Below are 13,451 nucleotides of genomic sequence, written 5' to 3' on the forward strand. Positions count from 1 at the left end.
ACACAAACACACACGCACAAAAACACGCACACTACAGTAAGATACAAAACGATGGACACAGCTGCATGCTATAGAAGTACTGAAGTGTGTGTATGTCTGTGTGTGTCTGCATGTGTGTGTGTCTCTGTGTCTGTGTGTGTGTCTGTATGTGTCTGTGTCTGCGTCTGTGTGTGTGTGTGTCTGTATGTGTGTGTGCCTGTGTGTGTGTCTGTATGTGTCTGTGTGTGTGTCTGTATGTGTCTGTATGTGTCTGTGTGTCTGTGTATGTGTCTGTGTGTCTCTGTGTGTGTCTCTGTGTCTGTGTGTCTGTATGTGTCTGTATGTGTGTGTGCCTGTGTGTGTGTCTGTATGTGTCTGTGTGTGTGTCTGTATGTGTCTTTATGTGTGTCTCTGTATCTGTGTGTCTGTATGTGTCTGTATGTGTGTGTGCCTGTGTATCTGTATGTGTCTGTGTGTGTGTCTGTATGTGTCTGTGTGTGTGTGTCTGTATGTGTCTGTATGTGTCTGTGTGTCTGTGTGTGTCTCTGTGTCTGTGTGTCTGTATGTGTCTGTATGTGTGTGTGCCTGTGTGTCTGTATGTGTCTGTGTGTGTGTGTGTCTGCCTGTGTCTGTATGTGTCTGTGTGTGTGTGTGTGTGTCTGTCTGTTTGTGTGCAGGCTCAGATCGCTCAGATCGTGGTTTCCTGGTTGGAAGCTGTTTGCCACCCCTCCTTCTCTTTCTGTGTGTACGTGCGCTCAGTTCCTGGTTTCAAAATAACAGCACAACTGCTGTCTCAACTTCACCAGACAGATCAGAGCATCACGATGACCACTTACTTCTGCCTCCTAGTCTCTGTCTTGATTTGCAAGAACTACGCAGGTGAGCTCATTTCACATTGCTTCTCTACGGTGTCTAGTGAGACTTTGAGATAGTCATTTTGTATCATGGTGTGAGCCATTTTTTATTGTATGTACATTTTCAGCAGTCTCTGTCATTTTCCTGAATATTTTAGTGTTATTTTTCAAAAGCTCGTCCAAAGAATGATATTTTCTGATGTTCACTGTAACTGTAATTCATTAGAACTGTAATTCAACTGTAATTCAGAAGGTTCTGGAGCCTGAGCTGTATGATGTAGGATGTACACAGTGAAGTAAGGCTTCCTGCATCTAGTCACACTCTGAGACAACAGCAGTTATACTTTATCCATCCATGTTTGTCATGACAGAGATGACCTGTCAAACTGTCCAGCAGAAGAACACCGCCACGCTGAGTTGTGGCCACTCTGAAGGTGATGTAACATGGAGCAGAGACCAAGATGGAGGAAGAGTTGACATTCTGACTGTGAGAAGAGGACAGGACAGCGAGGACAAACACATTCATGACCCAGGCAAACGTTTTAGTTCAGGTTTAGACAAATCACTGAATATTTTGAAAGTGATTTCCTCAGACAGTGGGGTGTACTACTGCAACGGTGAACCAGTGGTGAATCTGACAGTGATATCAGGTGAGTCTCTGAGAGCCAGTAGACAGTAAGTCTCCACATTCGTCCTTCAACTATTTGATGAACAGGATATCTACTATTTGTCATGTCTGCTCATCACCATCTCTGAGGTCATTATGGAGTGATCTGTGTGCATGCAAATGTCAACTCTACATACAGTATTTTCGAGTTTATAACACACATGCATGTTGTATTCAATTTGCATTCAGAACCCGGAAACAATACTAATACTTACTATGATTTAGACTTTTTGCTGTGTTTTTTCACCCCTCATAGCAGGCAAAAGATTTGAGTGACGCAAACCAAACCACATTACCATGACAACATGCAGTATGTTTGTTTCAGTTAGTTTACACCACTGCTTTTTGTCTTGTTTTGTGTTTGCGTGACAGTGACACAAATACAGTAGCTTCAACCACCCTCACAGGCCCCTTTCCCTCTCTCTATCTGTCAAGGTTCTATTTTAATGTGATCTATCTGATATCTTATCTCAGTTCAGTTAACTGAAAATAGCGTCACTGAGATGTCCATGTTACACTAGAGGCTGAAAGTCTCACTAAGTTGTGGTTCTGTTTAGTTCCTCTCTCATGGGAAGTGTCTCAGGCGTTCTTGACAGCTGCAATACAAAGGATGGTCTGCTTTCATGACAGGAAACATGACCAATGTAATGATCACATGCAGGATATTACGCACAACCCTCCAAGATGTTACAATGTTTAATTTCTTGCAGAAATTGTGTTTAACAGTTTAGAGTTATGTACATATTGGAGGGGGGAGGGTATAATCTAAAATCTTGCTTCGGGCTCCAATACTGTCAGGGCTGGTCCTGACTATGTATAAAGGTTCTGTATGATACCTCCTTTCAGATATCACCATGACCCCTCACACCACTAAGAACCCAACCCCAAGAGTTAAGAACACAGGTCAGTTTCTCCAGATGTTAATGTCACGTAAACTTGTAGATTCTTTGTTACATGGAGTTGGAAATACTTTTCGTAGAATTGCCCACTTGTTACCTTAGATTACTTCAATGACAATGTACGTTGTCAAAGGGCCAAAAGCACTCACGTAGGGCAGACCCTCCTTGTTTATGGAAATACGAGTTTTGACTTGATTTACAGTGATAAAGAGGAGGAACAAGAAAGATGAGAAGAAAGATAAGAAGGGTGAGAAGAACAAGAAGAATGAAATGAAGAATAAGGAGACAAAGAGTAAGTCTCCTCATTCGTCCTTCAACTATTTGATGAACAGGATATCTACTATTTGTCATTTCTGCTTATCTCCATCTCTGAGGTCATTATGGAGTGATCTGTGTGCATGAAAATGTCAACTCTACATACAGTATTTTCGAGTTTAAAACACACATGCATGTTGTATTCAATTTGCATTCAGAACCCAGAAACGATACTAATACTTACTACGGGTCAGACTTTTTGCATTTTTTTCCCCCTCATAGCAGGCGAAAGATATGACTGACGCAAACCAAACCACATTACCATGACAACATGCAGTACGTTTGTTTCAGTTAGTTTACACCACTGCTGTTTATCTTGTTTTGTGTTTGCGTGACAGTGACGAAAATACAGTAGCTTCCACCACCCTCACAGCCCCCTTTCCCTCTCTCTGTCTGTCTGGGTTCTATTTTAATGTGATCTATTCTATATCTTATCTCAGTTCAGCTAACTGAGAATAGCGTCACTGAGATGTCCATGTTACACTAGAGGCTGCAAGTCTCACTAAGTTGTGGTTCTGTTTAGTTCCTCTCTCATGTGAAGGGTTAGGGTTGTATTGTAATAGTTACTAGTAACTAGTATCTATTTCAGTTTTACTAGTATCTAATAATTAGATACTAGTACTTATACATTAGGTACTAGTATCTATTCCAATTCTTACTAGTAAAAGTTGTTTTGTTACGAGTAACATTTTAAATTGAACTCATTACTCAAGTCATTTTTACTCTTCATAAGCAATGACAAGTAAAAAAGCCATTCTTACTAGTAAGAATAATAATGTTACTAGTAACAATTGTAATAGTTACTAGTAACTAAAGAATAGTTACTAGTATCTAATGAATAGTTACTAGTAAAACTGGAATAGATACTAGTAACTATTGGAATAGATACTAGTTGGAAACAAATAGTAAATATCTGTAAAGCAGAGTCCCATAGAATACAATTGTAAAAATGTGCAATCTGTTACTCGTAAAACGGGAATAGATACTACTAACTATTGGATTAGTTACTAGTAACTAAAGAATACTTACTAGTATCTAATGAAGAGTTACTAATAAAACTGGAATAGATACTAGTAACTGTTGGAATAGTTACTAGTAACTAAATAATAAGTACTAGTAACTTCAGAATAGTGACTAGTACGTTTTTAGAAATAAATGTTAAAACAGCTTGCCATAAGCTTCAATAGAAAGGATGGTTCGAACTGCTATGCAGATTATTTTCTGTGTCATTTAACTGTACTGTATGTATAATGGTGAAGTATGACTTTTCCCACAAAATGCCTACATGTAATTAAATTCACATCCTGGCAGCCTAAAATTGCTCAGTTTACATAAGTGTTGCTTGCATCTATTCTTTATCTGATCAATGTGCATTGTCAATGTGGAACAAGTATTGATCTTTTACTGTTCTCTTGATGCAATACCAACATTGACAACAAACATGAAGAAGATGACAACGATTATGATGATGATGAAGGTACGCTCTGGATAAGAGCGTCTGCTAAATGACTAAATGTAGGTAAGTTTGTCCTTCAACCATGTGATGAATAGGATATCTACAATTTGGCATGTCTGCTCATCTCCATCTGAGGTCATTATGGAGTGATCTGTGTGCATGAAAATGTCAACTCTACATACAGTATTCTTCCATTCAGCTCATTATAAAGTCTCTCACTAATGAGTGGTCCTCTTTAGTGTCTCTCGCACGTAACATGTTAGACACTGTTCTAGATAACCTCAATAGAAAGGATGATTCAAACTGTCATGCAGGTTATCTTCTGTGTCATGTGACTGTACTGTATGTAGAATGGTGAAGTATGATACCTCTTTTTAGATATCACCATGACCCATCACACCACTAAGAACCCAACCACAAGAGTTAAGAACACAGGTCAGTTTCTTCAGATGTTAATGTCACATAAACTTGTTGATTCTTTGTTACATGGAGTAGGAAATACGTTTTGTAGAATTTCCCACTTATTACCTTAGATTTCTTAAGTGACAATGTACGTTGAAGGGGCACAAGCACTCACATGGGGCAGGCCCTCCTTGTTTATGGAAATAAGAGTTTTGACTTGATTGACAGTGACATCTAGGATAGTGTCAGTGGGTGAAGAGAGTGAGGCCACAAAGAAGGATGAGAATGAACATAAGAAGGGTGAGAAGAACAAGAATAATGAAAAGAATAAGAGGGATGGAAAGAAAAATTAAGACAACAAGGAGGAAAAGAAGAAAGTGAAGGATGAGAAATATAATGTGTGCTTCATGTTTTGGCTACTCGCGATGTTTTTTGGCTATCTTGTTGTTATGATCAGTGACCTATGCACTTTGTAAAGCTCTCTCTTGGAAGTCGCTTTGGATAAAAGCGTCTGCTAAATGAATAAATGTAAATGTAAATGTAAATAATCAGAGTAAGCCTCCATCTGTCTGTCCTCCATCTGTTAGATGATTGTGATATTCTCCTTTTGTCATTCATGCTCTGCTCCATCGAGGTCATGATGTAGCCCACACAGGAAGTTGGTGATCAGTGCTGATAACTGACTGCTCTGTCTTTACTCTCTTTCTGAGGGTAGCAGGATCACCTTTTCCTGTGTCTCTCTCTTCCTTGCCTTTTAGAGGCAGTTCTGATAGTGGAACTTTACTGAAGCATTTCTAACAACCATGTGAGCCTGTACCCAACTGCTGAGTCTGACTGTTTACTAGCAAACAGTGACAAAATACAGTATGTACAGTATGTAAAATGTCTTTAATATATCTCTCCCTGTGCTGTCTTATCTTTTCATTTGGTCAAGTGTAGAAGAACACACTTTCTGTCTGGCCAGTAAACAAGGTAGGCTACTGAGAGAGAAGGCATAGCCTGCATACTTATTGTAATAATGTGTTCCAATGTGTATGCATACATATTTCATGAGTGCAATAACTAATCAACAATTGAACGTTTAGGATGTTTATTAGAACGATGGGGCTTGTAGCACACCAAGCTGGTAGCAGAGCTGAGTCTGGTGCAGGTGGAGGAGGCTGGTAGCAGAGCTGAGTCTGGTGCAGGTGGAGGAGGCTGGTAGCAGAGCTCAGTGTGGTGCAGGTGGAGGAGGCTGGTAGCAGAGCTCAGTCTGGTGCAGGTGGAGGAGGCTGGTAGCAGAGCTCAGTGTGGTGCAGGTGGAGGAGGCTGGTAGCAGAGCTCAGTGTGGTGCAGGTGGAGGAGGCTGGTAGCAGAGCTGAGTCTGGTGCAGGTGGAGGAGGCTGGTAGCAGAGCTGAGTCTGGTGCAGGTGGAGGAGGCTGGTAGCAGAGCTGAGTCTGGTGCAGGTGGAGGAGGCTGGTAGCAGAGCTGAGTCTGGTGCAGGTGGAGGAGGCTGGTAGCAGAGCTGAGTCTGGTGCAGGTGGAGGAGGCTGGTAGCAGAGCTGAGTCTGGTGCAGGTGGAGGAGGCTGGTAGCAGAGCTGAGTCTGGTGCAGGTGGAGGAGGCTGGTAGCAGAGCTGAGTCTGGTGCAGGTGGAGGAGGCTGGTAGCAGAGCTGAGTCTGGTGCAGGTGGAGGAGGCTGGTAGCAGAGCTGAGTCTGGTGCAGGTGGAGGAGGCTGGTAGCAGAGCTGAGTCTGGTGCAGGTGGAGGAGGCTGGTAGCAGAGCTCAGTGTGGTGCAGGTGGAGGAGGCTGGTAGCAGAGCTCAGTCTGGTGCAGGTGGAGGAGGCTGGTAGCAGAGCTCAGTGTGGTGCAGGTGGAGGAGGCTGGTAGCAGAGCTCAGTGTGGTGCAGGTGGAGGAGGCTGGTAGCAGAGCTGAGTCTGGTGCAGGTGGAGGAGGCTGGTAGCAGAGCTGAGTCTGGTGCAGGTGGAGGAGGCTGGTAGCAGAGCTGAGTCTGGTGCAGGTGGAGGAGGCTGGTAGCAGAGCTGAGTCTGGTGCAGGTGGAGGAGGCTGGTAGCAGAGCTGAGTCTGGTGCAGGTGGAGGAGGCTGGTAGCAGAGCTGAGTCTGGTGCAGGTGGAGGAGGCTGGTAGCAGAGCTGAGTCTGGTGCAGGTGGAGGAGGCTGGTAGCAGAGCTGAGTCTGGTGCAGGTGGAGGAGGCTGGTAGCAGAGCTGAGTCTGGTGCAGGTGGAGGAGGCTGGTAGCAGAGCTGAGTCTGGTGCAGGTGGAGGAGGCTGGTAGCAGAGCTGAGTCTGGTGCAGGTGGAGGAGGCTGGTAGCAGAGCTCAGTGTGGTGCAGGTGGAGGAGGCTGGTAGCAGAGCTCAGTCTGGTGCAGGTGGAGGAGGCTGGTAGCAGAGCTCAGTGTGGTGCAGGTGGAGGAGGCTGGTAGCAGAGCTCAGTGTGGTGCAGGTGGAGGAGGCTGGTAGCAGAGCTGAGTCTGGTGCAGGTGGAGGAGGCTGGTAGCAGAGCTGAGTCTGGTGCAGGTGGAGGAGGCTGGTAGCAGAGCTGAGTCTGGTGCAGGTGGAGGAGGCTGGTAGCAGAGCTGAGTCTGGTGCAGGTGGAGGAGGCTGGTAGCAGAGCTGAGTCTGGTGCAGGTGGAGGAGGCTGGTAGCAGAGCTGAGTCTGGTGCAGGTGGAGGAGGCTGGTAGCAGAGCTGAGTCTGGTGCAGGTGGAGGAGGCTGGTAGCAGAGCTGAGTCTGGTGCAGGTGGAGGAGGCTGGTAGCAGAGCTGAGTCTGGTGCAGGTGGAGGAGGCTGGTAGCAGAGTCGAGCCTAGTGTCCTGTGGAGACAAGAGTGTAATTCTCCAGAGTACAACTGAGATGTGATTGAAGTCGGGAAGGGCGGGTTAATAGTTTACCAAGCTGGAACTTAGGATTTGGTGCTTGTGCTGAACAGCAGCACAAGCAGATCCCTGGGGATGCCTGGAGAGATGAGCTGGAGAGCAGGGAGAAGCAGAGGAGAAGGAGGGGTGGGAGGGCGCCAAAACATGTGAGCACAAAGAGGGAGGAATAGAGGAGTAAATATACAGAAATATTAGACTGGGAAAAGAGGAGTCGAGGTGCGGTCACATTCCTCTGTACTTGGGCTGGGCTGAGGTGCAATATTCTTCTCCCGAACTTCACTTATGCCTAATTCCATATAATGTTAGATGCAATACGTAATCGTTTCAGTATACTATATAGTTACATTATGTGTGTTCTCATTCCAGGATCCTAAAACACAGAAGATGGGAAGATTCAGTCAGCATAATCGACAGTAAAGTCTTTGTAAAAAAATTATAACATATACAATTACTGTAATATGTGATTTCAACTTTCATTTGAATATCTTGAATCTTTATCATTTCATTTGATCATTTGTCTATGCATATAATCAGCCCCCTGGAGCAATACTGATCCTCTTGGTATTGATTCCATGGGTGTACAGCTTTGACTAAATCATTTAAATCTCATACATAAATTCTGATTATAAAAATGTATGTACATTTTAATTATTATAACATAACTTTGTTATTGATTTATTTGTATTGGTAGAAAATGTGGTATTGGACATTGGTAGAAAATGTATTGCAGTTTAATGTTTTAGAGAAAAACAATTCTGGTTCTTCACTTTGTGTATACTTGAATCTATGTATATGGTGCTGATGTTCAATGCAATAAAAAGCAGAGCTGATTTGCTGTGCCGATGATGATGAAGGGTAGTGAGTTGTTGGTCATTTATTTTAAAGTGTGTGTGTGTGCATGGGCTCAGTTCCTGGTTTCAAAATAATATTACAGTTACTCTCTTAGGTTCACCTCAGACCAGACAGATCAGAGCATCACGATGACCACTTACTAGTGATGGGTCGTTCGTGAACGATCCGGCTCTAAGAGCCGGCTCTTGAAGGTGAACGTCGGGAGCTGGCTCGCATATCTGAAGAGCCGACTCTATTTTTAATAGATTAATACAGCCTATAAAAACTAAATGATTATGAAATAACGAATTTTAATTGTATTTAAAATAATTGACCAATTCAAAGAACAACAAAAAAATGATTGTAGGTTTAAAGGCGCACACGATCATCCTCACATTCTGTTCCTGTCAATCCTGCATGAGGGAGGGCCGAGCCAACTCACAGTCAGAGAGTAGTCAAAACTCGGAGGAGAGCCATGACAAATCAATGCATTTTTAACGATATGTGGTTACGGTTGAGTATGATTTCATTTCATAATTTAATTCAAATTGTTTTCACACCCATCATAGTCAAATTTATAGTTAAAACATGTATTTTTTAAAGAGCCGTTCGGGAGCCAAAAGAGCCGGCTCTTTTTGGTGAGCTGAGCCATACGAGCCGGCTCACGAAAAAGAGCCGGAATGCCCATCACTACCACTTACTTCTGCCTCCTAGTCTGTGTCTTGATTTGCAAGAACTACGCAAGTTAGATCATTTCACATTGCTTCTCTATGGTGTCTAGTGAGACTTTGAGATAGTCATTTTGTATCATGGTGTGAACCATTTTTGGATGTTATGAACCTTTTCAGCAGTCTCTTTAATTTCCCTGAATATTTTGTGTTGTTTTTCAAAAGTGTGTCCAAAGAATGATCTATCCTGATGTGTTTTGTAGTCCAACTGTAATTCAGAAGGTTCTGGAGCCTGAGCTGTATGATGTAGGATGTACACAGTGAATTCAGGCTTCCTGCATCTAGTCTCACTCTGAAACAACAGCAGTTATACTTTATCCATCCATGTTTGTCATAACAGAGATTACCTGTCAAACGGAAGACAACCATCACACTAAGAAGAAGAATTGTAACTTGTCTAACTACATGCTCTTATGGTTCTTCCCTTTGGGACTTATTTGGTTTTTCACAATGTATGATTCATGTTTTGGCTACCCACAATATTTGGGGCTATCTCGTTGTTATGATCTGTGACCTATGCTCTTTTGTAAAGCTCTCCCTTGGAAGTCGCTTTGGATAAAAGCGTCTGCTAAATGCATAAATGTAAGTGCCCTGACTGAAGTTAAACCACAAGGGGGCACAACAGTTAACAAATCTACAAATGTCTTCAAATGGAAACATGTAGACACACACGTTTACACTTTTTCCTTGTGTGTTATATCATTTATTTAATAATTAAAACTTTTACAACTATTCAGTAAAATTTACAGAATAGGGTCTGATAAACATTGGAATATAGAGTAAACAAACTTCTCTGGATCAGATTTGGAGACAAAAATGAATCAAATCTAATCAAATCAACATTATTTGTATAGCCCTTTTTACAAGCAATGTCACAGAGGGCTTCACATACGCCCACAGAACTGCCCCTCAACCAACCTAAACCCTCAAGGAAGACAAGGAAAAACTCCCAGAAAAAGTCACTAGAGGAGAAAGAATGACTACAATTCTCTACTGTCTACAGTACAGTACAGTAAAATGTAGCCTATGCACTACATCAGTATTTTTTGGGGAAACATTCACGGCAGTCCATGATCGAAACAATGTACTGTATTTTATTTGCTGGATACTTTCATTTGTCTCCACAAATGTATTTGCTGTGTTTACAGTAGCCTACTATACAGTATTCAATTTAAAATATGTTCAGATTTTCTGCACAAAATGCAAACTTTATGTAGACAATGTGATGAAATACAGTAAATATTTTCAGCAGTGTGCTGTACTGGTCTTGTGTGTTGTGTTTGGTCAACATATTCATGGACTTTTACTTACTCTACTGTAACAATATCTCTGACAAAAACAAGCAGGTTATATCATTAGAAAATAATAGTTTGTTTAAAAGTGTTTTATATTTTGCACAACAATGTGTAACTGGTTCAAGCAGAGTCCAATTTTATGAACCATGTCTGTGGCATAAGGTGACAGAAATTGGTTTTTATACATGATTGACACCATCATCATCACTATCATTGACACCATCATCCCCTCCAGACTTGTCTCCAAGCTTGTGGACCTGGGACTAAGCACCTCCCTCTGCAAGTGGATCTTCCACTTCCTGATGAGGAGGCCACAGGTGGTGAGAATCGGTGACCGCACCTCATTCACACTGATCACCAACACAGGCACCCCCCAGGGCTGTGTGCTCAGCCCTCTCCTGTTCTCCTTGTTCACTCACGACTGTGCGGCAACACACAGCTCCAACCTCCTTGTTAAGTTTGCTGATGACACAACCATCGTGGGCCTCATCTCTGACAGTGACGAGTCAGCTTACAGAGAGGAGGTTGATACCCTGACATCATGGTGTCAGGACAATAACCTCTCAATGTCAGCAAGACTAAGGAGATGATTGTGGACTATAGGAGGCGGCAGGAGGAGGAGCACGCACCCCTACACATCAACGGATCCGAAGTGGAAAAGGTCAGCTGCTTCAGGTTCCTCGGTGTGAACACCAGCAACGACCTCACCTGGTCTGCTCACACGGACAAGGTGGTCAAAGCGGCCCGGAAACGCCTCTTCTTCTTGAGGAGACTGAAGAAGTTTGGCATGGACTCAGTCTTCCTCACTAACTTTTACAGATGCACAATAGAGAGCATACTGACTGGTTGCATCACAGTGTGGTATGGGAGCTGCACAGACAGGGACCGCAAGGCCCTACGTAGTGTGGTCCGTTTTGCTGAGTTCATCATCGGCAGGAAGCTCCCAGCCCTACAGGACACCTACCACACACGTTTCCTCAGGAGAGCTGGCAGGATCCTAAGAGACTGTTACCACCCATCCTTCAGTCTTTTTACCCCGTTGCCTTCTGGCAGGCGATACCGTAGCATTTGGTCTCGCACACGCAGACTGGACAACAGTTTCTTTCCAAGGGCCATCAGGCTTCTGAAAGGACATTGATATGGACATTAATTCACTTCACACTAGTCACTTTACACACTGTCACTTTCAGCTACTGGTTGCACTATGAGCAATATCGCACTATTATACTTCACTTGTCTTAGGTTAGAATAGGTTTATAAGGTTACTATAGGTTATTATGTGTATTAGAGGTTTAGTGTATTGTATTGAATATTATATATTATCTGTATATTTAGGAGGTTTACTTATTTAGCTTAGCATAGATGTAATCTATGTTCTGTGTACTTATATGTTATGTTATGCAAGGTTGCGTTGCTTTGTCCTAAGAATTTCAGTGCCCAGTCTGACCTTGTGTTGTTCTGTGCATCTGAAAATAAAAGACTTGAACTTGAATGATTGTATAGTTTTGAATGAAGTGTTTCATTTTGCAAGAGATTGGAGGTGTTCTGCTACTTGTGTGTCTAGTTGTGTGAATCATGTGTTGTGTTTTGACAAAGTGAGCCTTGTTTTCAAAATTGAAAAACTGTAATAAGGCTAGTAGCGGAAGGAAAGAAACTATTCTTGTGGCGTGAGATTTTGGTCCTGATGGACCGCAGCCTTCTGCCAGAGGGGAGTGGTTGAAACAGAGTGTGTCCAGGGTGGGAGGAATCAGCCACAATCTTCCTCGCTCGCCTCAGGGTCCTCGAGGTGTGCAGGTCTTTGAGGGTAGGAAGATTGCAGCCAATCACCTTCTCAGCAATGTGGATGATACGCTGCAGTCTGCTCTTGTCCTTGGCATTGGCAGCAGTGTACCAGATGGTGATAGAGGAGGTGAGGATGGACTCAATGATGGCTGTGTAAAAGTGCACCATCATTGTCAACTTTGGCAAGTTGAATTGCTTCAGCTGCCGCAGGAAGTACATCCTCTGTTGTGCTTTCTTGGTGAGGGAGCTGATGTTCAGTTCCCACTTGAGGTCCTGGGAGAGGATAGTACCCAGGAAGCGGAAGGACTCCACAGTGTTGACTGGGGAGTCGCAAATGGGGATGGGGGTGAGTGGGGCTGTATTCTTCCTGAAGTCCACAACCATCTCCACTGTCTGAAGAGCATTGAGCTCTAGGTTGTTCTGGCTACACCAGGTCACCAGGTTGTCAGCTTCCCACCTGTAGTCCGACTCATCTCCACCAGAGATGAGCCCAATGAGGGTGGTGTCGTCCTCAAACCTCAGGAGTTTGACGGATGGATGACTGGAGGTGCAGTTGTTGGTGTACAGGGAGAAGAGCTGAGGGAAAAGGACGCAGCCCTGAGGGGATCCGGTGCCGATGGACCGGGTGTCAGAGACTTGTGATCCCAGCACGGCTTCCTGTCAGACAGGAAGTCTGTGATCCACCTGCAGGTGGAGTCGGGCACGTTCAGCTGGGAGAGCTTGTCCTGAAGCAGGGTGGGGATGATGGTGTTGAAGGCAGAGCTGAAGTCCACAAACAGGATCCTGGCATAGGATGCTGGGGAGTCCAGGTGCTGTAGCTGGAGGGCCATGTTAACTGCATCGTCCACAGACCTGTTGGCTCTGTAGGCAAACTGTAGGAGGTGTGCCAGCACCAGGTGCTCAAAATACTTAATTACTACAGAGGTCAGGGCAACGGGTCTGTAGTCATTAACCCTTGTGTTAACTTCGGGTCATTCTGACCCATCAGTCATTGTGACCCACCGTCGTATTGAGACAACTTTACCGCATACAAAAAAACAAACAAGTGAAGCATTTTCTTTTAACCGTCGGGCTGTCTCAGACCCCCCACATCGCAAAGGTTAAAAGAAAATGCTTTTTATTTGTTTTTGTATTGGGTAAAGTTGTCGCAACACACAATTCGTTATGACCCGAAGGCAGCACAAGGGTTAAGTCCTGTTGGCCGTGGCTTTTTGGTCACAGGAATGATGGTGGAGGACTTGAGACAGACTGGCACGTGGCACGTATCCAGGAAGGTGTTGAAAATGTTGGTGAACACCAGAGACAGCTGGTCAGCGCACTGCTTGAGGGTGGCTGGAGAGACAGATTCTGGCCCAGCTGCTTTGCG

General features: G+C 43.8%; 2 protein-coding genes across 3 annotated transcripts in view; one reads left to right on the forward strand and one right to left on the reverse strand.

Annotated features, from left to right (window-relative positions):
* Nucleotides 1-13,451, reverse strand: part of LOC136962113 (uncharacterized) — a 77,463-nt gene that overhangs the window by 14,808 nt on the left and 49,204 nt on the right. The window lies entirely within an intron of this gene.
* The window catches only part of LOC136962111 (microtubule-associated protein 1B-like), a 56,789-nt gene continuing 44,071 nt past the window's right edge, over nucleotides 734-13,451 (forward strand). The window contains exons 1-4 of one of the 2 annotated variants that reach the window (XM_067255763.1): nucleotides 734-858; nucleotides 1,205-1,483; nucleotides 2,347-2,403; nucleotides 2,602-2,691. In XM_067255763.1, the coding sequence (XP_067111864.1) occupies nucleotides 804-858; nucleotides 1,205-1,483; nucleotides 2,347-2,403; nucleotides 2,602-2,691 (481 nt within the window). In that variant the 5' untranslated portion in view covers nucleotides 734-803. The remainder of the gene's footprint in view (nucleotides 859-1,204; nucleotides 1,484-2,346; nucleotides 2,404-2,601; nucleotides 2,692-13,451) is intronic. The other variant, XM_067255764.1, reaches the window with a different exon arrangement.

This window comes from Osmerus mordax, chromosome 18 (assembly GCF_038355195.1).
Source record: "Osmerus mordax isolate fOsmMor3 chromosome 18, fOsmMor3.pri, whole genome shotgun sequence".
NCBI classification, from domain to species: Eukaryota; Metazoa; Chordata; class Actinopteri; order Osmeriformes; family Osmeridae; genus Osmerus; species Osmerus mordax.